Raw genomic sequence first — 27,359 nt, forward strand, 5'->3', positions numbered from 1 at the left:
TCATTTTATGCTAAAGTTTTAGAAAAAAAATGCTAGATTTGTTCATTTTCACACACGCTAGACAGGAACAAAGCGCAGGGAAAGGCTAAATGCCTCGTTCGGTCCTTCCCAACTAACTGAGCCTGACAGGCACGAGCATTGGAGATGCATGCACATCAACCCTTCGTAGGTCAGGTCGCCATTAAAAGGGATCTGGCTCTGGCCTGCACAGTGCACATTGCTCTCTGCATGTGAACACTGAAAACGATCGAATGTAGAGGCATATGGTTATGGTCGAACCGAAGGGAACATTCCATCCACCCCAAATTTAACCAAAAGTTGATAGCCGCACACTAGAAAGCAGGTGGTGCAGGCATCAGCTTTACAGCAAGCTAGCAGCATTTTTCTAAAGGGAGCACAGTACATTCCTAATTCCTTGTACTAGATGCACACATGATATAAAGCAATTTAAGAGCACACATTACTCCCTGTTCCACAATGTAGTGCATATACATTTCTCTCAAAATTCAAACTTTACAAATTTTGATCAAGTTTGTGGTGAAAACATATATATCTAGAATACCAAATACATACCATTAGTTACATCGCAAGACGTACCTCCATATTGTACATATTTGGTATCGTAGAGATAAATAGTTTTATTTATAAACTTGATTAAAGTTTGCAAAGTTTGACTTTCCAGAAAAATCTATACGCACTACATTGTGGAACGGATGGAGTATTACATATAGGGCTCTTTTATGGTGCCAAGGAGTGAATATGGGCCTACTGTTTTTGTCAATTCGATGGATGATATTGAATGGTATCGATTTGCTCCAACACAAATAAGATGGAGTACCACCCCAAAAATAATAGGAGTACGTTGACTTTGGGGGTAAAAAAGGCAATTTCAATATTAAAAAGTGAAAAGCGAATCGGAATTAGTAAAAATATTTTGATATTTTATTATGCTCACATCACATTGCAATTAATTGAAAAAGTCCTCATGTCAAATCCCAAGAACCTATTTTAATCATGGATATCGATCTGCTCCGTCGGAAAGGAATGCCACTATTCTTTTCAGTTATTGCACATGGACAGCTGGCGACATCACCCAAGCCCATTTCGGCATGTGAGCGAATTTGGCACAAACCCACCCCATTTGTAAAGACTACCATTTATCATATATAGAAAGGTGGGGACGGGAGGGTGTTAATAGATGCTAACAAAGAGGAATTGGATGATGGCGGCGCCAATGGATAGAGAGGGGAAGACGAAGATCAATTCATCGATTCAAATGACTATCCCCCGACCACTTTCAATGGAGGCGACGGCGAGGACTCGCTCTGGATGGCAATGTAGATAGATAGATAGATAGATAGATAGATAGATAGAGATAGAGATAGAGATAGAGATAGATATTGGACAAAAGGAAGGGTGAGGCGATCCCAGCGCATTCCTTATCTGCAAGAATGAAGTACCTCGATTTCATGAATTGCGGCGATGGCGGATGGAGATGCAATCTCTGCGGAAGTTTTCGACTGTGCACTGCACGAGTTTGGCATGAAGCATATTGGTGGATAGGGCGGTGCACTGTGAACAATCTAGAATGGTTGGTGTCCAGTAAGGTGTCAAGCAAAGATGCGCCCGTGTGGGGAGGGGTAGGTAATTACCCCGGCAAGTGGGTCAAACCTGTTAGCATCACACACGGGCCACGACCAGCCGTGCGATGAAGGCATATCACACACGGACCGCAGCCCACCGTGTTTTGCTGGGCCGTGCGCATAAGCAACACTTCCATAGTGACTGGCCCGATACCTGTGTAAAATTAGTGCTTTTGCCCTTGCACGATTAAGGTATTATAGTTATATACTAGTTATCTATAGTTCTATACTAGTGCTACCAAATTTTATCTAGAATGTTGTGACCCAGTAAAAGAAATCAGATTCGAAGTTGATTGGAGTAATAAAAAACAAAGAGTCGAATGAGCTAGCTGTATGATCACCCCGATACTCTGCATATGCAGAATCTCAAACATATATATACATCCACAACAAATTAACCCTGCTAGGCTGCTAGCTAGCTAGAAAGTCATAAAAGTTTAGGTTAATACAATACTACCACTATCAAATTGCTACAGTACATGCCAAGGGTCAAGTAGATCAAACAGATAGGCTGAAGTTAATTAGTTGGGCATAAATTTTTGCCATGAGATCGAGAATTGCACGGGCCTGTCCAATAATGAGGCGCAGTGCAAAATCAATAGCAAATCCTATCATCAGGAGAAAGCGTTGTACTCCATGCATGTCTTTGATCAATACCGGCCTCAGCCTGTAATAGGCTGAAGATCCAGCTCGGTCTCAAGGGACTCTGCAGGAGAGTATCGGTCAATCAGCTGGAAACCCTAGCTATGGGTAGCTGCTTGGTTATCTGCCTTCCCTGATCTGAGACATGTCATGACTTCAGAGTTCAGATATAGACAGTAGGGAGATAATTCTGCATAAACGGAAGTAAAAATGAAATCAGAGTAGGTTAATTACACCATAGAAACATGCATACATGTGCATGATATGCATGTCTGAGATAAGAGAGAGAGAGAGAGAGAGAGAGAGAGAGGGAGAGAGAGAGAGAGAGAGAGAGAAAGAGAGAACAAACAGATCTATAAAAAGGGTGTAATTAAACACCAGAAAAACATTGGTGAAAACTTGGGACAGGATATGTTGTGCTTTAGTACACGGTACAACAACTATATACTACCTAGTGCATGGAATGGATAGTACATGCATGTATTTATGTAGTACACTATATATTATACGAACTTGTTGTCCAATCAATTAATTCACATGTACTATACATATTGAAGATCTCCGTGTAAATTGGTTGCAGCTGTATGCATATATACGTATCATCCATAAATACATGGCATGCCATATTGATCTGACAATATGTACATAGCTGGTCCCAGCTAGCTAGCTAGATACTGGAGTACAGTAGTACTCGTGAAGTCGTGATATATGCAACCGCAAGGAATTAAAGCCCTACTACACAAATGTATAATTCTATATCCAACCAACTACTAGTATATATCCATACATAACACGTAACCAAAGCCCTATTGCACAATTTAGTTGTTGGATGGGAATATTTGGTTTTCAGTGTGAAACATCACTGTAAATTTTGTGCAATAGAAGATGAAGTGACTAGCAAAATCTGGGCAAACAATTAGCATATCAGGAAGTCAAAAAAGAATTGAGGGAAATAGCCAACTAATCATTCATGTGTTAACTCAACTGAAGTATGTGACGATAAATATTTTAAAGCCTCCACCATGGAAAAAATAAATTAAAACATGTGCTTATATACATAAACTATCTCACAAGGTTGCACATTTTTCAAAGTTATTTCGGAGGATCCATTATCAGCTTCCTGGATTTTTCTTAAATCTCAGTCTTCTAAAATTGTGTACTAATTATTTGGCCTAAAATTGCAGTGCTCAAAGTGCAAGATTTTAAGAGAATTGAAATTGCTATAAACTTTAGTCTGTAGATGGAGGAAATATGTTTGGATGATCCAACTATTTACAAAGCTTGTAAACTCTTAATAATTACCATTATAGGTCGTCATCCATTTCTTACTCCTGGAGGCACGATGTCGCCAAGCAGTCCCATGTCAAACGAAACATCTGGAGGCACCAACGAGGACGGTGTCTGCGTCGCGGAGGCCATGGGGCTATAGCTAGTCGACCTTCGCAGTTCGTCGCCGCCGTTGAGCTGCTGCAAAGACGGCGGCACGGAGCTAACGGCGGATTCCGACGATGCAGGATTCATCTGTTGTCGGCGCAGGGGCGGCAGGTTGTACAGCTGCTGAGTTGACACGAACGACATCTGCTCCGCGAGCGCGACGGTGGCGCCGCCGTGGAAGTGCATGCCACCGCGCTGGAAGGAGGTCTGGTGGTGGCAGTGCTGGCCCTCGTAGGTGGTGATCACCACGGAGGGGTCCTCCGACGACCGCTCCACCCGCTTCTTCACGGTGCACTTGCTGTTGGTGCACCGGTAGTAGCTCCTGCTCAAGATCGAAAGCCAGCTCGGTGAGAAGAGAAAAGATGGAAATGAACCACCACAAGAAGATTGCATGCTTCCTATGCCTCATCTCAAATATCCTCACTCCTCATTAGTCACCCGTATCTACTCTTCAGATTCTGTAGCTACATTGGGTAAGCTCTTTGCCCTGCGGATTCTAGAGCTACATGGGGTAAAGCTCAGTTGGGAAAAAAAACATTCCATAGCTGCTACATGGGTTGGGCAATCAGACCTCTTTCCAGTACGGTAATTAACTGAAAATCTTATATATACTGTCTATATGGAATAACTGATCAGAGACAAAAAAAGTCCAAATTAATCGCCAACCGCATCTGATCAAACAGCAATTCCATGATCAGTCAAGGTCGATCGTTATAAATTGCTTGCGCATGATTTTCTCTTAGAAAATGCTTGTGGTTTTCTTTGAGAGAAAAAGGAAGTGCGCCGAAATAAGAAACCAAAAGCTTTACCCTTGCCCATGTGTGCAAATAACAAATACTATTAGAACACTATAAGCAACACAAGTGAAGTGATGGATAGATGTGGATCATGTACCTTGGGAAAGGGCTGTTCTTGACGGCTTTCTGCCCATACTTCCTCCATCTGTACCCATCCTCGAGGTGATCAACTTCGCTCTTGGTCACGAAGGCGAACCGTTGCTGCCGCGCCCGCTTCTGCCCCTTCTTCCCCGCCGTCGTCGGCTTCATGCTCCTGCGCGCACACATACATATCAACGCTTGATTTTTTAGGCAGAATTCTTCAAGATGGTTAGCTAGTACTCTCTCCGTAAAGAAATACCGGAATTACTGGCTAGCTAGCATGCTTTGCTCAACATGTATATTTCGAAATTAACATGTAGTAGTATGATCAAACGATCAGATCTAGAAGTGATGATGTATAGTACGCACGCGCAGTAATACATGCGTACGCGTATACGGATTGCGTACCAATACGTGAGGAAAGGGGACAGAAGAATAAACAAGGAACCAAGCGGCCGCTGTAGAGTAGAGAGTGTGGAGAGAGAGAGAGAAGAAAAAATAAAAGAGAAACCGCGTGAGAGTGAGACCGGGAACGATCTACTACGTAGTACGCACGCGAATCACGGCGGATCCGCGTGGACACGTCGCGGCCCGCCCGCGCTGCCGGAATTGCCCCTCGCGGACGCGCGATCCGCGTAACCATGTCGCAAGCAAAGATGAGAGGTGGACGGGCCGCTAGACTCACGCTGCGTCGGCGGCGCACTGCGGCTTGTCGGCGTTCTCCGCGGTGGCTGCGGCGCCGCCGTCGCCGCTGGAGCAGGAGGACGTGGCGCCGGCGGGCTCGCCTGACGCGGCCGGCATGACCTCGTCCGACGGCGCCAGCTGGACCTGCGCGGACGCGCTCGCCGCCGGCAGATCCAGCGGCGGCAGGTCCCCGGCGCCCGCGCCGAGGCCATCAGACCATCCGCCGAGCTCCGCGAACACCGACGACGAGTAATCCCCGAAGGCGTCGCCGGCGAACGGCGGCCAGTCCCCGCCTCCGCCCACCCCCTCCGGCCCGTCGCCCGCGGCGCCGGCCATGGCCCCCGACGACACCACGAGCACTCCGATCCGGCGGCGATCAAAGCTAGCTAGCTTCCGGGCTGTCGCTGCGAGAGAGAGAGAGACGAGCTACACTGGGTGTGCACTGCACCGGGGCTTGGGTTGGTTCTAGTTGTAGCGTGCGGCCGGGCCCTGGACGGTGGTGCGGCTGGCTGGGCTAGGACTAGGAGTAACAACTGGGGAGAGTAGGACTGGGGTCGCGCATCATTTTTGGTGCGGAGCGGAGCGGAGCAGACGCGTCGATAAGGAACGGATTTTTGGAACTTTCTCACGGTCTCGGTCTCCGTCGGTAACGTCTTGGTGGGTGGGTGACAGACGACTTGACGCTGGTGACCGCTGACAGAGAGAGCGCGCGCAAGTACCGGTACTTACTCAACGAATTACCGAAAATTACTGGATGGCATGGTAAAATCTCATGTAACAACCAATGGGATTGCACCAATCATCGGTGCGAGCCAGCCGTTGGTATCCCCGGACCCCGGACCACCTGGGTAAATATCCATGCCGGAGAAAGTTAGCACCCAGCAATGAAGTAGAGTCATATATACTACTCCCTCTGTTTTTATTTAGTTCGTATATTAGCTTTGGTCAAAGTCAAGCTTTACAAACTTTGACCAAGTTTATATACAAAAATATTAAGATATACAATAACAAATCAACAACATTAGATTTATTATTAAATGTACTTTCACATCATATAGATTTATTATGATAAATGTCTATATTGTTTTCTATAAACTTGGTCAAACTTTATGAAGCTTGACTTTAGTCAACTCTAATATGCAGAGTAAATAAAAACGAAGGGAGTACCTCTCTCTCAGTTTATAAGGCGTACGTGTGCTTCTAAGTCGTCAATTTGACCAACCTAATACAAGTCATATATTATAAAAAATATACCAATATAAACTTAAGATGTTCTATTTTCGAACCGTATAATTTTTGTGTTATATAGTTTATATGAAGGTGATAAAATTGGCAATCTAGGTATATGCGTAGGACTTGTAAACTGAAATGGAGGTAGTAGATTGCTCTTGATGTTTGGTTTAGTGTTTAAACTTTGATGAAAATATAAATTTGCGGTCACCTAACTTGACATTTACTTCATAATACATATACGGTCAGAAAATGCGTATGTGGACATATCTGCCATGTCACGTGTGTATGGCCCCACTATCAGCCAATGGTGCTGCTTGACGTAACATATTTTTACAGAAAACATCCTCGTCCTTTTTTTTCAGAAAAAGCCCTTGCGCATGGGAATCGGGTGGGAGGAAAAAAAGAAAAATGTGCTTGACGGGCTCGATTTCCCAACCTCGCACATGGACGCACATGAGCTAACCACTGCACTATTTACTTCTTTTTTTGGAAAGGTTATAATGACTAGCTTTATTAAATAAAACACGCATTACACCGTCCACGAGTTTTGCAGGGAAGACCATTTATTTGGTCATGTCTATAAAAAGGAAATATTAAATTTTATACTTTGGCAACGACGGCTGCTCGTATCTAAGCCAAGGTTTGTTTACTTGATTCTATTTTTTTTCTGTGAGGGACCGAAAAACCCGAGTTTCTGAAAATCTCGCTATTTTTCAAATTTCTTTGTTGAAAAATATTAAACAAATTTCAAATTCAAAAAGAATTAAGTAGTAAATATATTTGATCCAAGTGGTAGTTTAGCATGGAGAACTATCAGATAAAAACAATTTCCTCTTGTTTCCCCCTTAACCCAAGGCGGCTACGGCAAACTCTTCCTCCAGACTTCACCAACTAGCCCGTGGATTCGCCTCCCCTCTGCCTGCCGCTCTGGTGGCCGGTGGCAGGGATGGGAATCCAGATGCCTTCGCTCTGGTTAGTAGATTAGGTTAAGATTTTGTTTAGTCCTCGCAGGTGGCAGATGGTGGCGCTTCTTCTTCGAGTTTTTCTTCTGGGCTCTAATCCTCCTTGGGTTCGTTCATCTGGACGTAGTCGATGGAGTTCCAACGTAGATTCCTACCGTCTCTTTGGGGCAGTAAGGTTAGGATTCTCTCATGTGGCGAGATTTGATGTCAGGTGCTTCAGATCTATATATGCAAGGGTTCAACGGCGACGGCTGTGTCTCCAGGGCGTTGGTCCTTAGGGACACGTGTACGAAAATTTTCCGGCTGTCATCGACAAGGTGAAGCCGGCTCCGGTAGAGCAGTAGCGACAGGGGCGCGTCAGCGGCTCGTTCTGGCGGCAGTAGTGGTCGTTCGATGATTTTGAAATCTTGATGTGATTTTTGTTATGTTTGATACGCTTTGTACTTTCGGGTCAGTTATCAGCGCATGTTCTAGCTAGCCACATACACCGAACCTGCAAAATTAGTTCCAGAAACTGTCCCATAAAGCAGTGGAAGTCAGTTAATCCCACTAATTCTCTAGCAATTTATCCGCGGGTAGCCGGGCCCAAGTTTTTAAAGCGCCCCCAAAATTAAACCTACCTCTGTCGGCTGTTAGTTTAGTTTGATTTGTACAATTATATGCTAGTCAAGGAGCATCTGCATCCATCTAGTGATCTAGTACTACTAAGAGTAGTATAGTAATATCTGAATGAAGATATCATCAACAACTAGTAGGTTTATTCGAATCAGAGATCAACAACTAGTAGCTGGGGCTCGCCCAACTCGACTGTGGCCTTGGAAGGGACAACAGTAAAAGGTTGAGGCGCGTGGGCCCAGTGAGAATCCTTTTGCACCTAACTTGGTCCGCACGAAACCACCATCCCTGTCCCTATGTAGTGTTGGCTTCATGTGAGGTACTCCTTCTGATTTTATTTACTCCTCATATTAGGTTTATCTAAAGTCAAACTTTATATACATTCGACAAGTTTGTAGAAAGATGTATTAACATGTCCGCCATCAAATATATATTATTAGATTCATCATTGCATATATTTTCACATTCATATAAATTTGTTATTGTATATGTTCATATTGTTTTCTACAAACTTAGTCAAACTTTATATAGTTTGACTTCAGTCAAAACTGATATGTGTAGTAAATAAAAACGGAGGAAGTGCTAGTAAATATTTATGAGAATGAGAAGTAATTTCACATCACATTGTTCCTATTTGTTTGGTTCTTGATCATGTTAGAGCATCTCCAGCCGTTGGTCCACCTAGGACGCATAAAAATCGCCCTCTGGGGGCGAGCCGGCGACACAATCGGCGCTGGGGGCGGTTTTGCACCCAGTCGTCGCCCCCAGGCGTCGAAATTGGCTCACTTTTCAGCCCAATTTTGACGAATAAAGGGTCCATATGGGCAAGAATAGGTCCATATTCGGCATGGTTCGCCGTAGCTCGGCGTTCAATTATCAATGTAATTTTTTTTCTTATAACATATTTCATGACAAAAAATCAAATATTTCAACAAAATAGTACAACAACGAATAGTTCAATACAAATTATATAGTTCAACAAATAAAACTCATATTTCATCACACGTCGCGTCCGGCGTCCCCCTTGAGCCTCCATACGTGCTCAATCAGATCTTGCTGCAGTTGATGATGCACCTGTGGGTCTCGGATCTCCTGACGCATACTAAGATAGGCAGTCCAGGTTGTCGGGAGCTGGTGATCAACTTCGGCTAGAGGACCCTGCCTGTAGTATGGTTCAGTGTCAAACACTGGGTCTTCTTGCTCGCTCTCGATGATCATGTTGTGCAAGATGACACAGCAAGTCATAATCTCCCACATTTGGTCTTTCGACCAGGTCTGAGCGGGGTACTGGACAACAGCAAATCGAGATTGGAGCACACCAAATGCTCGCTCGACATCCTTCCCGCAAGCCTCCTGAATCTTCGCAAACCGGGCGTTCTTGCCTCCTGGCACAGGGTTTGAGGTCGTCTTCACAAATGTCGACCATCTCGGATAGATGCCATCAGCTAGATAGTACCCCTTGTTGTAGTGCCGCCCATTGATCTCGAAGTTCACCGGAGGAGAATGACCTTCAACAAGCTTGGCAAAGACAGGAGAGTACTGCAGCACATTGATGTCATTGTGAGTTCCTGCCATACCAAAGGAGTGCCAAATCCAGAGGTCCTGTGTGGCCACCGCCTCAAGTACCACACTGCAACCGCCTTTGGCGCCTTTGTACATCCCATGCCAAGCAAATGGGCAATTCTTGCATTTCCAATGCATGTAGTTGATGCTTCCAAGCATTCCAGGAAATCCTCTTGCTGCATTTTGTGCTAGGATCCGAGCAGTGTCTTCCGCATTGGGTGTTCTCAAGTATTGCGGTCCAAACACTGCCACCATTGCCCGACAGAACTTGTAGAAGCACTCTATGCTGGTGGACTCGGCCATGCGCCCATAGTCGTCAAGTGAATCACCGGGAGCTCTGTATGCAAGCATCCTCATCGCTGTCGTGCACTTCTGGATCGAGGTGAATCCAAGTTTGCCGGTGCAATCCATCTTGCACTTGAAGTAGTTGTCGAACTCCTGGATGGAATTCACAATTCCGAGGAAGAGCTTTCGGCTCATTCGATAACGGCGCCGAAATGTTTTGTCGCCGTGAAGTGGAGCATCGGCGAAGTAGTCGGAGTAGAGCATGCAGTAGCCTTCGAGATGATGCCGGTTTTTTGCTTTCACCCGCCCCGGCGCCGAGCCACCTCGCCGCGGCTTTTCATTGCTCGCCAGCAGCTGGGCGAGGGCGGCGAGCACCATCAGATGCTCTTCTTCCTGGACGTCGGCCTCGGCTTCCTCCTCCAGCAGCGCGGCGAGCGCTTCCTCGTCATCCGAGTCCATCGTCGAGGCAGGCAAATCGCCGAACACCTTACGCCCGGTGGGCGTGCACCCGCCGCTAAACTGCCCCTCTGCGGCCGGAAACGCCCAGCTGCTGTTGGAGGGGCTGCCGCGACGAACCTCTGCTAATTTTCCGGCGGGGAATGGCTATCTAGCGGTGAAGAGCGGCGGGCTTCGCCGGGATATAGCTAGTGGCAGCCGAGGGCGCGGGGGGTGGAAGGCGAGTCGCGGAAGAAAATCTTGACTTTTCACCTGAGGGTGTGGGCCAGCCGCGCTTTTCCCTTGCGTCGGAGCCCCCGATCGCCCCCCAGTGCGCCGGGTTCGGCCTGCTCGCGCCGGGCAGAAAAAAGTACCGAACCGGCGCTTTTCGTCGTCCTAGGGGCGCGACTAGAGCGTTTTTTTGGCGCCGGCGCCGAAAAAGTGGCCTAAAGGGGCCTGTTGAAGGCGCGGCTGGAGATGCTCTTACAGACAAGTATTGCAATGTGCAATATGATTGTCTATATCTTACCGAAGGAAGATAATGAATCGTATGATAAGGAAAATAAACAGTTACTTATATACTACTACTACTACTACTTAATTCGATGTCCCTCCTGACATTTTTTTTCCCGATGAAGATAGCTCACTCTTCGGTTTCATTTATCAGAAATCAACAGATGGTTAGGTTCTTTATGATGGAACAACCCACCAGGTTTTGATTCCAAACTTGGCATTGGTGATCGTATTTTATAGATTTATTTCAAGCCCTTCGGCACTGTGCATTCAATGGGAAAATATGTTTCCGTGACTCCATCGACTACGAAAGCGTAGTGGTGACTTCGTCAGTATCAAGATGTTGTGCCGGCTTAAGATTAAGTATATGTGCATGTATGTGAGCATCCGCCTTTGTACTATATTAAAAAAATCTATATCTCTCCTGAATTTATTTATTTTTGTTTTCGACAGAGAGAGCACCATCTTCGGTTTCATTTGTGAGAAACCAAATGACTTTTATAGCAACTACCTACAGCAAAAGCAAGAAAAACGAACAGCCATGACAGGAAAGGAGAATCCTTGGTGGCAAATAATAATTCTGATCTTTTCGTCCTCCCTGTAGCATGCGAAGTTATCCAAGCGTTAAAACAATGCAAAAAGAAAAAACATGCAAGATGGATCTCACGGCTCACATGCATGTGAGGCTAGTACGTGACGCCATCTCTCATTCAATGCCCACCTAATTAACTGTGCACTTACTCAATTTTGTATGGACAGAAGCTTGCTGGTTTGACATGATTTTTGTGGGGGTAAAAGAATTTTATTTCATAATTATAGGCTTACAGACGAGAAGGCAAAAGTGCATCAATACAAGGTGATACTCTCTGTAGTCATGCCGCAATGCTATAATCAGCACGATTGTATAATGCGAGATGATCTACTACCCTATTTTAATCTCTAGTAAGTTTCTGAGAAATTAAGCACCTGTCTTCTATCAACGATATATCTCCGTTGTAAGGGTATCTTCAATGGCAACCAAAAAAATTTCTTCTGTATCCATCCATGGGCAGAGGAGATCAGTCCGCGGATATGGATGTGGGCGGCCGCCATCCAAGTTTAGCAGCATATATTTCAAGCTCTTTTTTAACAAACCGGATGAATTTGTGCAAACAAGGCTGGATTTCATATAAACATAACGGATTTCATATAAACACGTCCGGATTTCATCATTTACATCAAGGGGTGATAGTCCGGCGCTAAAGGTATAATTAATACCTAATCTAAATGGTCGCCGGTGCCCGTTCCTCGTGTCCGACCATCAGCCCTGAGAACTGAAACTTCACCGTCTCCACTTCCCCTCGGCGTTCTCTAGGCCCGCCTCTGTAACCTCCGCCGCCGGAGGCCTGGGAAGTGAAGTTGTCCGCCTCCACATTGCCACCAAGCTTGGCGTCGACGGGAGGGAAGGAGCGGTGGCCTTCCCGCTAGACGAGCGGCTGCGGCCTACCGTGCACTACTCTTCCTCGCTGCCGGCGACGCCCGCGGATGTGTCGGCTTCATGGTCGCCGTGGCGGGGCGCAGACTTGGTGATGTCCTCCTCCTCGCCATCGGTCACCGAACACCGCCTCGCCCGCATCGTCGCTCTCCTTGTAGGCGGCCGCCACCTCCGCCACCTTCTGGCGGTACCGCCAGAGCGAGGCAGATCTCATGTGCGGAGCGGCTGGCGGCGAGCTGCTCCTCCGCCTGCACGCGCTCCTGCAGGAGGTGGTTGTTGTAGGAGGCGTCAGCCTGAGCCTTCCGGAACTGTTCCTCCCGCTCCTCCCACACCATGTCCATGTAATGGGCACGGGCCTCGCCGATGGTCAAGGTGTAATGCACCGACGAGGATGGCATGGAGGATGGTGGCAAGGAGGAAGGCTGCGCCGGTTCGTCGTCAGCAGCGTCCTCCATTGGATGTTGTCGTCCTCCGACTGCCTGCCGGCCAGCCAGCCGACGGCAATGGCGGCCATTTCCTTCTTCTGATCCGATGTCAACCCGTCCTAGAGAGCTTTGGCGAGGAAGGGATCCATGGTGGGAGTGGTGCGGAGATGGATCGAAGGTGGATGGTTGTGATTATGGCTGGGGTAGCGGTTTATATAGCAATGGCGGGCGCCAGAGGGACAGATGGGTGGCGCCGGAGAATATGCCTCGGCAACTGCGTGCCATCAATGTGGGCGGCAGGCGGATGGAGAGGTAGCCATCGTGTCATTTGAAAGCACGGCAGTCGCCTGCACCGGGAAGCGGCACGGGCGACGCTTTCTAGGCCGACGCGTCACTTTAATACCGGCGCCAGTGAGCAGTCGCGTCTGCTCTGGCCGAGCATTAATGCGGACGCTGACGCTGTGGAGCAGCGCTGACCGAAAACGTGCGGGACGGGAAAGGGGTTTTTTGTGGGCCAACGCGGCCAGAAACGGACTTGGGAGCGGTCCGAACTTCCGCAAACCTCCCCCACATTTGTCTCTGATTTGCGAGAGAAAAACACGTCCGGACCGCGTCACGGACTAATACAGGCCCGTGTTGAATGGCTTTTATGATTCAAACGGTTGTAGGAGATTTGAGAGTCGGTATTGAAGGTGTCCTAAACTGATCATACGTGGAGCGAGATAAGCCATCACTAAATAAAATTACCAACGCCTTAGAGGAGTCTAACTGGACAATGACCGGGTCATCTGGATAGCAAGAGCCATCCTTGCATCAATGAATTTGTAAGAATGTCATGTGGATACGATAGTGCAATTCTTTTTTTTTTTTGGAATACTTCAAATCTATTCGTCTTCAATCATGATAATACAACGAACAGAAAAAATAATAAAAATTATATCTAGATCTGTAGACTACTTAACTACGATTACAAACACTGAAGCAAGCCGAAGACATGCCACCGTCATCGTCCCTTCGTCGCTAGAGCCATGAAAAACTTGTTGTAGTAAAGAGTTGGAAAGTCGTTGTGTTAAGGTCCCATAGGATCAGCGCACCAAAACAGCAACCACCGCCGTTGAAGAGTAGCGTAGATCAAAAGGATCCACCCTGAAGACACACAAACGTAGATGAATTACGATCAGATCTGAGCAAATTCATCAAGGACAGATCTGTCGGAGACACACATTTACACACTTACCGACGACGTTGGATGCATCACCGAGACGGAGGCTAAGCAAAGATAACTTTATTCCATACGCAGGGAGCCATCACTGTCTCATCTTATCAAATTAATATGGCACAAACCCTAACAAAACTTGAAGAAACATATAAAAACGAAGTCCTTCTACTGGTAAGGGACTTGATCCACCAGGCCACCGTAGGCCCCGAAGCCACCAGAGACGAGACGGACGCTTGCTGTCTTTGGTTAGTACGCACTGCCGCTGTGATAGTATGAATTAATGAAGTACAAGCACTCCGATCAATTATTAACCTTGTGTAGCTCGTTATCAAAAATAAAATTAACCTTGTGTACGACAGTACGAGTAGCTTATAAACATTGATGGGTAACATGGCTGACGAGCCAGATTCCCAGCCGTTCGTTCGTCGGTTCTTGCTCTTACCAGTTACCACACATGGCGCGCGCTACATCTACCAACTATCATCGATCACCAACTTGCGACTGCTACGTGCTAGGAGCTAGCTAGCGATGCTACGTACGGCGATGGACAACAGTCCGGATCGACGGTGACGGAGACGTGCCACGCTCAGGAAAATCATGGGGTCGAGTTCTCAGATTTGGGGCAGTGAAATCGCTGAGGCATGCAAACGACACATACGCCAAGTTTTCTTAGGATAGATAGAGTGGGCACGAGAGCAGACAAATCCAAGCCCAATTAAGGGCCCTTTTCCGCTTTTCGCTCCTAAAAAAGCCGGAGACGGCGTACGTCGTCGGCAGATCCACCGGTGGTCCATAGGTGTCGATCGACCGACCGATCGGCCTCGTTATCACCCTATCCCTAATCCAAATCATCTTGCTTTTTTGGCCTATTATATATGTGAATGCGTTTGTCTACTCTATCCTATGCTATCTTTGACCGTGTCCATCATGCGTTTCTGTTTATATATTTATATGCCTTGCTTGTGATGTTGGAGAGAACATGGCTGTGTGATCTTGGAGGATTAGAAGATGTCGCGTGACTGGCTACACGACCCGGCACGTCGGTTGATGATCTCTTGACGGTAGTGGAGAATCTTGAGTTACATGTCATGCTAGCACTTTCCTCCCTTTTTCCTGAAAGACAAACCGAGGAGTGATGAGTGCTCATGAATAAAAAGAAAGATGACTGTTCAGACTTTTTTTTGGATTTCTTTTAGATATTTTCTATGTCTTCTTTTATATAGCATATTACTATGTATGCCATGAGGTATTGTTGCGCGGCTCTTTTTGTTTGACAAATTGCTTTTTAAAATCTTTTTTTACAAATTATTTTTTTGACAAATTGTTGCACGGCACTTATTTATCGTGTGCGTTGACAGTTAGCTATGTAACGTGTTGCGGGTATCACCCCCCTCCCCCCCCCCCCCCCCACACACACACATTCGAGTAGGTATGGGCCGGCCCAGCCCATATTAGAAAAATTCACGTGCCTCCTTTTTTCATTTTAAAATTGGAACCATTTTTAAAATTGGAACCATTTTTAAAATTTGAAACATTTTATGAAATTCACGAATAACTTTTGAATTCAGGAATATTTTATGTACCGATGATTTTTCTAAAAAAAGGGAACAACTTTTGTAATGCACAATTTGTTTTTGAAAGGCCGAACTTTTTTGAATTTTGGCACATTGTTTAATTTGTGCACATTTTTTGAATCAACGGACTGAAATTTGTGAACATTTTTTTGAATCAACGGACTGAAATTTGTGAACTTTTTTTGAAATGTAGGAACAATTTTTTTATCGAGATTTTTTTTCATAATTTCAAATAATTTTTAAATTCGTCAAGATTTTTTGAATTCATGAACTTTTTTGAATTCCTGAATATTTTTAATTGCATGAACTTTTTAAAGGTTGGAACATTTAAAAAATGAATATTTTCTAAATTTCATGAATATTTTCTAAATTTCTAAAATTTTAAAAATGATGAACATTTTTTGAAATCCCAAGCATTTTTAAGGAAGCAATAATAACCTAAAATAAAAATGATAGAAAAAAGAAGCAAAAAAACAGGGGAGCCCCGCTCCGCACATGGGCTGGCCCAAAATCACGCGGGGAGGGGGCTGGGGCATGGGTGTGGGTAGCTCGCTTTCCACCCTCCCTTTATGTGGTATTGCACTGACCTTGCAAAGTCAAAACCTACAAATTTCACTAAAATTTGCCCAAGCAATGCCTAGCCCAAAGTTCAGGCGAGATAGCAGTTCCAATTTGGAAACTAGCCTAGCCCACACGCTCCACCCACACGGGCAAGGCCTGTCCCATCGAACCAAACATGAAAATATTTGACCTAAAATCCTTTGTAAGTCGTTTCAAAAGGTACTTTGGTTCTAGGGTGAGTCAATTGTATGTGTTGCAGGTTTGTTGTGTCCAACCTCATAATTGTTCAGGTTTATGCCCTTGCAGATTCTTTCATATTTGATATGATGAGTTTGCGTTAGTGTTTTATATCATTTTTGTTAGTGTGTTCCATTGTTGTGATTATTGGGGTCCTACCTCAACGTTTTGGTGAAGATCCTATTGTTTGACGATTCGTCCTCCTGAGATCAAGTAGGCTCAACGTTCACGGTTTCCCATCATCTTGGACACAGTGGTGTTTCTGAGATCTTGAGTGATGATATTGTTGTTACGATGTGAGTGCCATCTCTTTACTAAGGTCGTACTATTGATATATCATGTTGCAACAATAATATATGAAGAAGATGGTTCCAAGAAACTCATTGTAGTTTTTAGTTATAGGAGTTATTTTGCAGTTTTTTCGATCTACTATCCAACCATTTCCATTGTAATTTTTATCAAGTTTTAATAAGGTTATAGGTCATTCTTAAAATAAAAAAATGATCACGGTGGAAGATCTCAGAAAAAATTTATTGCGAAGGAGGAAGCACAAATATTCAACATGCCAAGGCAGCCAGGTGATGACCGTGTAGCCAAACATTCTCGTCGCTGGCGAGGCACCTCTACTTTTTCATGGAGGAGTGGGAAGGGGCACACATCCGCAAGATTTGCAGGAGGACCAATGGACCATGATCTCGATACAAACAAGGAGCAGAAGCAAGTAAGCACCGCCTGATGCGATGCCGTGGTCGATAGGACCAAGCTTTTTCTTAATGAAAGAGGGGCCACCCCTCCGATTTCTATTGGAGAAGCCAGTTGGTTCATGTGTTAATACAAATACTAGCATATATCTTACAAAGAGCTTTTGGATCATGATGAATCCAAGCAAGGAGGAGCCAAAAGCAAAGAAAGCCTACAGTAAGGAAAGCCCAAGGTGAGCACAAACCACATCAACAGCCAACCCAGACTTCAGGCTATGTTTAAACTTCGAGTTACATAAGACCGGGAGCAACAATCAACATATATAATAAAACAAAAGAGGAAAAACTCAAAAGGTAGGTGAAGCTAGTGCAGAAACTCTCAAGGGATATAGCAGCAACAGAGCATCGGGCCTGGATTCCTAGCCACCAATCCACAAAACAACGTGCCTCCATCCCTGCGACGAACGATACACTTCATTGCTACTTGCTCGAGAAATCTTGCCCCCCGGCGTATTTTCCTTCTTTATTTGTAGAGTGGATTAGCCAAAAATATAGTATTAATCAAAGTCAAAGGGTCCTTAGTAAAAAAATATATCAAAATACACATCATTTCTTCATCTCCAAATGGACTAGAAAAACAACAGAGATCATACCAACACCTTTTTTTTTCATTTTTTAGAAAACTTTTAATCCAGTTTCCAAAGCATTCATTTAAGCTAGTAGGGATAGAGTGTAGAGTAAAGGCACATTTCGGAAGACTCCATGCAAATCCAACCGCTAAACATTGAAAAAATAGATAATCAACATTTCATCTTTGCCACAAAAGCACACATTTTATTTCATATCCGCCATCTCCTAAGTAGATTATCCTTGCTAAGGTTGTTTTTTCAAACCATAAGCCACAAGAACACTTTGATTTCATGGGAAGTTTAACTTTGCATAGAAATTTCTGAGGGAAATAACATCTAGGTTCGATTAGTTTCGTGTACAAAGCTTTAACTAATATTTTATCCGAAGTCAGCATTAACTTTGTCTTTTCCAATCCCCACTTCAATTTCCTCACATCTCAGTCTTAAACTTTCCCATAATTCCAAAGATTTCCCAAACGGAGTTCTCCCAAATTTAAAACCATGCCAACCTTTTTTATAGACTTGACAACCGTTATATTGTGGTCAAAGCTGAGCAAGTAGAGCCTAAGGTGCACCAGTTTGAGTGGTTATCATCAACCCACCAATCTTCCTAAAATCTAGTATTATTGCCGTCCCCAAGGTTGTTTTTGCAAAATCAGTAAAATATATTTTTAGCTTTGAGAATGCTAGTCCAAAACTGGGAATCCCCAACTTTATCTTGGCTCTAGATAAACATCCACCGGGAATTTTTTGTTCGAGAGAACAGATTGCCAGAGGGCAGACTCTGTTTTTATTTTCCAAAAGCATTTGTCTAACAAAACTTCGTTCATAGCTCAAGGTTTAGTATACCTAAACCCCGTGATATCTAGGATTACAACAAGTCTTCAAATTTACCAAATGATATTTCTGTTTATCATCATCACCTTGCCAGACCATTCTGGCTCTAAAATCGAACTCCCACTGGATGGGATAAAAAGACATCGTGAATAGAGGCATGTTGGTAAGACATGTCTGGACTGGAATAATTCTACCAGTAATGGAACCCAACAATTTACCGTGCCAACATCCACCATTCTTCTCTGTCTTATCTTCCACTCCTTTCAAATGCTTATTCCTGATTCTAATATGAGATAAAGTCATGCCAATTACTTCATAGGTAAATTTTCCAACTCACAAGTAAAAATCTTCTCATATAAATCAAGGTTATCATTAGCTCCCCAAACAGGAAGAGTTCACTTTTAGAAAATTGATAGTTCAATCAAACATTTTCTCAAAATTCGAGACATGAAGCTAATCAACATGACGTGCCTTACAGAATTACTCACATCTGACGATCAGATCGCATGAGGAAATCATCGGAGAAGACATAAAGATGTAGTGATAATGGCCTATTATAGCGCAGTAGTTGAAGCAACATTTTTGGCACAACGTAAAACAACTGTTTTCTTGTGGTCCTGAGTGGTTCGCCACTTGGAGCAAATTTTAGGGCAGCAGCCGAATAGTTGTACATTTACATCAGTTGGTGTTGCATTTTAGGGCTGTCCAACAAATTTTGAAGTAAATTTTACAAATAGGGCAGCCGTTGGAGCTGCATTTTTGGTTCAAAATGTGAGGGACCACTGCTACTGCTCTGTTATAGGTTTATAGGGCTGCTATTGGACATGCTCTATGACCGTGATGGAAGACTCTGAACTCTTGACGAATCCCGTTGCACTTTGGATGTAAACAAATGTTTTCGTAACTTCTGCATTCTCACTCCAAAGCTGGGGTGCTTTCAGCTTTGCACCCTCTCTGAAGAAACATGCTTCTACTACATGTGCACGCCAACGACACTTTTTGTTCAGTCACATGTACCATTTATTTATCATTACAGATACACCAAAGTATGTTTGTTTGATGACTCTGCTCCAACTTTATTCAGCGAAATACACACACCATAAGCCTGGGTAATACTGGCTAACTGACATGCAATATTGCTAAGGATGAACTACCCTGCATGCTCTCAGCACTCAGGTCCATGTCAGAACTTGCATATGCCTATACAAAACTGGGGGGAGAAATACATTCTCGCTGAATCAAGGCAAATCAGCGACCAATCGCGCCTCATAGACTCTCAAGGTTCCTGGAAGCTGCTTGAATTATTCAGGGCATGATGACGGGGCTGATACCCCATATGTCCTTGGCATACTCGTGGATCGTCCGGTCACTGCTGAACTTGGGGGAACCCGCTGTGTTGAGGATAGACATTCTTGTCCATAGCTGCAGGTCGAAACGGATATTATGTGATTAGGAGGGTCAAAACTCTGAAAATCTATTAGACTAATGTTTAGAGTAACAATGTAACGAATTAAAAATGTCACACATGAAACAGAGTGGAAATATCCACGGTAGCAAAATAATGTGTACAAATGGGATGCATATGGTGATCTGAGCTGTCACACGAAATGTCACGAAGCAATGAAAACAAATGGCTGAAGGAGAAACTTAACGGAGCAGTGCATCTTATACTCTTACAAAAATAAGACCACAGAATTCTTGGGGGCTCCAACAGAGGGAAACCAGACCCTCAGTTACCCCCTGATTTTCTTTTTCTTTTTCGAATTGAGGAGCTCCCCACTTCTGATTTTCATTTCAGAAAACAGATAACAAAAGGCCCCCTGGTGAGGTTCAACCTAATTGTTTTGTTTTGTTAAGTTATAAGTTATTTTTTTATTGGAATGCACAGAAGCACTTTCCTGAAGGTCTAGCTACATCAAAGCTCATGTATCAACACTCAACAGCCAACAGATGAGTAATATAGCACATCTAGCAACTATATTCTCTGATTGTTTATGATCTTCCAACACACCGATAGATACTTCAGTTTGAAACTTTAAACTAAGAAATATTCCTTCCTACGAATCAATGAAGTCGTTCACAGTGAAACACTGATGTCAGCCATCACATATCAGAAAGTTTGCATAATCACTGTGAGCATTTCAGCCAGAAAACAAACAGCGTCAGTTATACAACTTACCTTCTGATCTCGGTATGCTTCATCAACTTTTTCCTGGCATTCAATGTAACTGGGAAAATCCTTGCCAACAAGAAAATAATCTGCACGTCCATAACCTTCATTTCCTTCCAAAGAACCCATCAATTCATCATAGTTGCCAGTCCCAAAGATGCCACTGCGGACGTATTCCTTAACCTCTTCAAATCTCGGGTCAGGCACAAACTACAAGTGCAAAGGAAACTTGTAAAGTTATGATTTTCCTTCAGCTAAACTATTTGGACAGCACATATGGGAGAGATCTTTACTAGTTTGATAGTAGGCACAGCTATATAAACAAGTGTGGTACCTTCCCTTCAGCTCTCTCTTGCCTCAAACCAGCGATTTCAGGTGCATGTGCACCAAAGAGGAAAAAGTTCTCCTCTCCAACCTCTTCTCTGATCTCCACATTCGCACCATCCAAAGTTCCAATAAGAATACAGCCATTCATTGCAAACTTCATGTTGCTGGTTCCACTAGCTTCCATTCCAGCGGTACTGAATGGATAGTAATACTGTTAAAAATGCACGTCTTATACAGAAATAGAAACTGGGGTGGCACTTCTGGATGGCACTATCCCAGTAAGACTCCAGGTACATATTATAGCAAACAAAAAGGCACATGAAAAATTCCATGTCAGCCAACTCCAGGTAATATTCTTTTTTTATGTATTCACATACTATATAAGAGTAGGCAGAATATTACCTGATATGCTGGGACAATTCACTGGCAGGAATGAGCGTCTCAGCAACGCTAACATTATAATCTGGGACAAATACAACCTGGATAACAAACAAAAATCCTCAGACTTAACCTGTCACCTTATATTTACCTCATCTAGTTATCAGTAATATCAGCATCAGATGCTGATAGCAATAAAAGTGTCAAAAAAATTTGTGGCTATATTGTTCTCTAAAAAACCTGTGGCTATTCAGTTGCTCAGTTTTACAAGCACCGACATTAAGAACATTCACTGCTCTGTTTTCCTTTGAAACTCTGAACATTCAATGCTTTTCAGTCGGAGTCAACTTGCCAGTGACAGAACATGAAAATTAAGACTGATAAGTGGCATCAAAGACACAAATTTACCTTCAGTAGATCTCCAATATCAGGATCATAATTTACAGTAGCTGCGACATCTGTGATAAACTTCACAATCCTCTTTGCCTGTACGTAAGTGGCAAAAGCTTTCCCGCCAAATATGCATACCCTTGGAACAAAGCTCTTTATTCTATCTTTTGCACTCATTTCTTTCATCTTCTTGTAGCGGTAAACGATACCAAGGATATTTAGAAGCTGCCGCTTATATTCATGTATTCTTTTCACCTAAGTGTCCAGTACCAAGAGCTGAGTTAAACCATATTTATAAGAAGACACATGTTTTCTAGTACAAAATATACCTGCACATCAAACATTGCATCTGGGCTGACAACATATCCAGTCTTGTCTCTTATCAGCGAAACTACCTTCATCTTGTTATTCCTTTTAGCAGTACGCCATTCTGATTGCAGATCCTCATCATCAGCAAACTGTTACAGGATGAACACACATCAATGTAAAAACAATGCACAGTTAACATTGAAGTGAAGGAAGCATTAGATTACTGATTATTGGGGAATAAAACTACTGGAAGTACCTTCTTCAGTCCTGCAAGTTTATCAGTGTTCAGAATCCAGTCATCAGAGCCTATCCATTTTGAAATTATTGTACTTAATTCAGGATTACAAAACCGGATCCAACGCCTGGGGGTCACTCCATTTGTTTTGTTTTGGAACTTAGTAGGCCACATCTGGCAAAGAACACAAGAAAATGGCAGATGGTGAATACCATATCACCTGACGATTATAGCAGCCATTGGAAAATAAGATCACGGTTTCCAAATCATCATGCAAATACCTCATAAAAGCTATTGAACACATCTTGCTTAACAATTTCACTGTGAATCTCAGCCACACCATTAACTGAATGTCCACCAACAACGCAGAGGTTCGCCATTCGAACAACTCTAGGTAACTGAGGATCGTATTTTGTAAATGGATCTAACTCATACTCAGGATCCTCCTTTTCTGCATCAGGAGCTTCTTCAGAGTCAGATTCGCCCTTTTTCTCTGTTGTCTCGGATAGAATGTTTTCCTCCTCTTCTGACTCAGTTTTCTCGTCAGCTTCAGCAATAGACTCCAAAGATTCAACAAGCAACTTCCCCTTTTTCTCTTTTGGTTTAATAAACAGTTTAGCAACAGAGGCTGGAAGATCAACGTTGTCTAAGATCCTCATATCTTTAAGCTTCTGTTTTAACAGTGAAATATCTGCCGTTCCATATTTTGAGACGATGGTGTTCATCAGCTGTTTAAAATCAACGATGAAGACAAATAAACCATAAGTTGAACTACAGAGCATGAAATTAATTGTATAATATTATCTGCACATTTGATACCTCCTCATCTATTCTTTCTATAATCTCAACATGTCGAGGTAGAAGTTTCTGCATAATGTCCAAGCTCCACTTCTCCAGAGCTTCAGGAAGTACTGTGTGGTTAGTGTATGCAACGGTTCTACAAATGATGTGGATATCAGAAAATCAGTACATGATTGAATGGAAGACAGATGAGGAAATAAAATTAGTTAACTGGAACTGGAGGAACAGCATAACACATCAAACTGCAGTACCCTTCTGTGATACCTTTCCGTGATACTCCAAGACTCATTCCAGCTCAATCCCTTAACATCCATCAGTATTCTCATTAACTCGGGAATGCACAGTGTTGGATGGGTGTCATTCATCTGAACTGCAACTTTAGAGGGGAAGTCCTCCCAGTTGAGAGAATCACCAGCCCTCGACTCAAAACGAGAAATAATGTCCTGCAGGGAGGCCGAGCATAGTGTATATTGTTGTTTCAGGCGAAGAATTTTCCCCTCTGATGATTCGTCCCCTGGATACAATACGTGGCATATCTGGCATGATGAGAAGACCAGTGATAAAGTTAAGTTAGACATAATAAATTTTGTCCACAGTGGTCGCAAATGTAAGTATTACTAAAAGTTTGTACTGTATCACAAAAAGAAAACTTTAGTATAAATATAATAGATAGTACTCCTACTACTGAACAAGCGAGGACAAGTCGACAATTTAACCCATGCACGGGATTGGAACAAATCCGTCCAACTGAGCTGCTTCAGAAGTGAGTGCAATTGTATGTATCTTGTTCGGTCAAGTTGTTTAGCTAGTTCAAAAAAATTAATACACAAACAGTGGCGGCTTTTGCACAGTTTGGGATAAACCATTTTTGAGCACCCATACTTAATGGTGTATGTACACAATGCACAAACACTCAAAAGGTATAATTAAAATTATAAGGGTAAGGCTTCCATGTGAAAAGTTCTTCCATGCTGTGCCATCTACGAACTACTGGACTGCAACCATATATCATCAGACTTATTTTTTATAGACACAGAGGAGCAATGTAGCCTGATGCATATGCTGAGATTAGTTAAGGCAGAGCAGGAGAAAACGCAAACACAACCTAGAGAACTGCAAACACCAGATGAAAATATTATGTGTGCACAAACTCTGTTCATTTTGACACACAAACCTCTGAACATCAGCTTTTCTATTTACATGGAAATACAATAAGTATGTTTATGAAAAATCTAGTGTCAATCAAAGTTTCTGTATATTATCATATTATTACAATAAAAGTTATCAAACATTTGACTGTGCACATTCTAAAATGACATTGAGGGACACCACAGTGACTACTAGCTAGACAATGTTTAGTGTTTACCATTTAAATCAATAGTTATTGAGATTTAATGATTTATATTCAAAATAAATGCAGACAAAGGAATACCTTTTCAGCATTTAGATGTGCTTCGTTGGCCTTGACATGATCCCCAGCATTAAAAGCTCCCAAATCAAAGTTTTGTGATGGTACTGTTGTTGACCAAAGACGAAGATTATTAGTAGTTTTAGTCTTGTAGCCAGGAATAGGAACATCATGTGCCACAGCCTTGATATTCTCTCCTCCAATCCAGTGTTTTCTCCCATCAGTGCCTTCAACCACTTTGCCATAGAATTTCACAGGATAAGAGACATCATTTCTTACAATCTCCCATGGATTTCCCATCTGGAGATACAGCATCAGTTATAAATGGCAAAAGAAGCTAACATGCAGATCATTAAAACAGAAACCAACATAATCAACGCTTCCAAACAGTAAACAAGTAGAAGACATATCACTACCTCTAGCCAATTCTCAGCTACCTCCTCCTGACCATCCTTTGTTATGATTTGCTTAAAGAGGCCATATCTGTACCGAAGTCCATATCCCCATGCTGGATAATTTAGGGTTGCCATAGAATCCAGAAAACAGGACGCTAGACGGCCTAGTCCACCATTGCCAAGGGCAGGATCCGGTTCCTGTTTCATTGTAATAGAAAAGTAACATATCCAATCTTAACATTTCTAAAACTACAGGGCACTCTAGGCAATGCTCGTGTTTTGGCGTAATTTCATAGTCAATCACTCTGAAAACTGCATAACAAATATAAGTCAGATGGTGGAACCCCCAGGAAAAAAACTTCTCCTTTTGCAGATTTGAAAAAAATATGGAAGTTCATGAATAATAATAAAATGTTATTTAAAAAAATGGCTCGGCAATAATTTTGATATGGACTAAAAACCATTCTCTGACAAAAATGGCTTACCTGACTAGCAACATCCTCTAGGTTCTGTCCAAGTTGTTTTAACGCTTCTGCATATTGTCCTGTTAGCTCTAGGTTGCCAATAGCATTTGTAAGAGCTCTTCCCTGCAGTACAAAAAAAAACATATAACATCATAACGCAGTTACCAAAAGGTATGAGATAAGGCTGAAGAAAGTATATTGCGAGACCTGCAAAAATTCCATGGATAGGTAATAAGCTTGCTTTGCATTCACTTTGTTGTAATAGTCATATGTTGCATTCCAATTCAATATCAGAGAATCAAAAACACTTTTGGCAGTTGCATGGTAAGCCTTTAGGGGTGAAGAGTGCTCTGGCGAGAATAACGGTGTGAAGTCTGCATGGTGCTGGATGTTTGATGCGATGGCGGATGAATCAATGGAAGTTAGCACGGCTGAAAGCTCTGAGTTGCAAGACAGATGACATTAGAATCCAAAATCTTAAAAAGAGTAGGTATTAAACAGTCAAGAGTCAAAACTAAAACCACGTGACACATGTGGTAAGCAATCCAAACAATTCAAAAAGAGTCAAAACTGGCTACAGGCTCTGCGTGGGTAGAACAAAGCTGCATGTAACATGGCATGGGGGGGTCGCCCCCTGCCTCTCTCTCTGCTGCCGCCCCGGCATTTGTACTATTGTACTGTATGTTGGGTTCGAGAAATATATTCAGGTGGGGGAGTAATTCAAAAAAAAAGAGTCAAAACTAAAAACTGCATGGAATATTGTTTTAGTGTGAAAATTCTTGCACAAAATCGTAGATAATATACTGTATCACCATTTGCATATGTTACTACTAGAACCCTGTACCTCTCTTTTTATCCATTAATAAATACTCCCTCTGTCCCATAATATAAGAACGTTTTTGGTACTACACTAATGTCAAAAACGTTCTTATATTATGGGACGGAGGGAGTACAAGGCAGCTTGAGAGCCTTTTCATAAAAGAAAGTCAGGTTGAATTGTGCCATGTTTCATCGTTTCCCGTGAAAAGCAGTTTTTGTTACCAAATCTTACGCCTTAATTCAATGATTATAAAATTCATACCGGTATTCCAACCACCTTCAGAAAAAAATTGCGTCAGTATACTGATCCTGCTTGGTTGCCAGTTTGAAATGCTATACTGTTCCAATCACCTTCAGAAATATTGATACTGTGTAATCTTCAGCAAAAATCTCAAACGATTTATCTCACTAGTTCAGATTCGAAGGATTTTGTTACAGCTACAGATACTAGCAAGTACTAGCAAACACTGTGTTAGCACTTGCTGCATCATCCACGAGGGGTGGCTGTCCACGCACAGAAGAAGTTTTCAGAATTTGCTACCATAAATACATCAGTCTATCTTGACGCGCCAAACTAAGCTAGTTTCAGTAAATTCAGACTACATTCGTCGAAGTGTATTCGCGAATTTAAGATTGCTCTGAGCCCTAACAAATCCTAGAGAAGTAGATTAGCAATGCGCGCGCACAAAATCAACAGCCCGAAACCCGGGGAACACATAGGCCGTCAGTCAGAGGATCACAAATTCAGGTCGCACCAGCGAAAATCCGAACCACATTACAGCCGACCAGCATTCCAGGTCGTGGCAGCCAATGGGAGCGCGCGGCCGCTTACCTTCCTCGGTCGGGGCGGGCCCCCGCACCTCCCGATCGCTCGCCACGCTCCGCACCACGAACCCCCGCCGCCCCCGCCTCGGCGGTACCACGGCCCTGGCACCCACGACGAGTCCGCCGCTACCTCCGGCGACGGCGAGCGGGCGGAAGGGGGTGGCGAGCGGCGGCGAGGCGGTCGCCATTGGCGGCAGTGGTCGCGCTGACGGTGGTGTGCAGCGCGCGCGATGCGACGACGCGAGAGTCACGCGGCCCGCTGCGCTCTGTACCCGAGTGAGTGATGGGGGAGCT

At 43.6% G+C, this 27,359-nt stretch overlaps 2 protein-coding genes across 2 annotated transcripts; both read right to left on the reverse strand.

Moving 5' to 3' along the window:
- Window positions 1–1,964: 1,964 nt before the first annotated feature.
- Window positions 1,965–5,839, reverse strand: LOC125510649 (putative WRKY transcription factor 57). Its single transcript, XM_048675891.2, has 4 exons — window positions 5,283–5,839; window positions 4,614–4,769; window positions 3,588–4,041; window positions 1,965–2,475 (listed from the first exon to the last, which is right to left on the reverse strand). The coding sequence occupies exons 1-3, from the start codon at window positions 5,615–5,617 to the stop codon at window positions 3,600–3,602; spliced, it is 933 nt and encodes a 310-aa protein (XP_048531848.2). The 5' UTR covers window positions 5,618–5,839; the 3' UTR covers window positions 1,965–2,475; window positions 3,588–3,599.
- Window positions 5,840–19,522: 13,683 nt separating this feature from the next.
- Window positions 19,523–27,359, reverse strand: LOC125510650 (Glycosyl transferase, family 35). The gene is made up of 15 exons (XM_048675892.2): window positions 27,073–27,359; window positions 25,629–25,861; window positions 25,443–25,544; window positions 24,979–25,155; window positions 24,587–24,862; window positions 23,419–23,690; window positions 23,173–23,290; window positions 22,635–23,081; window positions 22,375–22,527; window positions 22,139–22,267; window positions 21,828–22,064; window positions 21,444–21,520; window positions 21,049–21,235; window positions 20,724–20,924; window positions 19,523–19,966 (listed from the first exon to the last, which is right to left on the reverse strand). The coding sequence occupies exons 1-15, from the start codon at window positions 27,251–27,253 to the stop codon at window positions 19,850–19,852; spliced, it is 2,907 nt and encodes a 968-aa protein (XP_048531849.1). The 5' UTR covers window positions 27,254–27,359; the 3' UTR covers window positions 19,523–19,849.

This window comes from Triticum urartu, chromosome 5A (assembly GCF_056163025.1).
Source record: "Triticum urartu cultivar PI428250 chromosome 5A, HENAU_Tu73, whole genome shotgun sequence".
Lineage (NCBI taxonomy): Eukaryota > Viridiplantae > Streptophyta > Magnoliopsida > Poales > Poaceae > Triticum > Triticum urartu.

Excerpts from the sequence above, each read along its gene's own strand:
- LOC125510649 (XM_048675891.2), bottom strand. The coding sequence starts at position 5,617 with ATGGCCGGCGCCGCGGGCGACGGGCCGGAGGGGGTGGGCGGAGGCGGG. Across the intron at positions 4,770-5,282 it reads CAGTGCGCCGCCGACGCAGC|GAGCATGAAGCCGACGACGG; the intron begins GTGAGTCTAGCG and ends GTGTGCGCGCAG. Across the intron at positions 4,042-4,613 it reads AAGAACAGCCCTTTCCCAAG|GAGCTACTACCGGTGCACCA; the intron begins GTACATGATCCA and ends GATCTTGAGCAG.
- LOC125510650 (XM_048675892.2), bottom strand. The coding sequence starts at position 27,253 with ATGGCGACCGCCTCGCCGCCGCTCGCCACCCCCTTCCGCCCGCTCGCC. Across the intron at positions 25,862-27,072 it reads GCCCGCCCCGACCGAGGAAG|AGCTTTCAGCCGTGCTAACT; the intron begins GTAAGCGGCCGC and ends CTTGCAACTCAG. Across the intron at positions 25,156-25,442 it reads TAGAGGATGTTGCTAGTCAG|GAACCGGATCCTGCCCTTGG; the intron begins GTAAGCCATTTT and ends ACAATGAAACAG.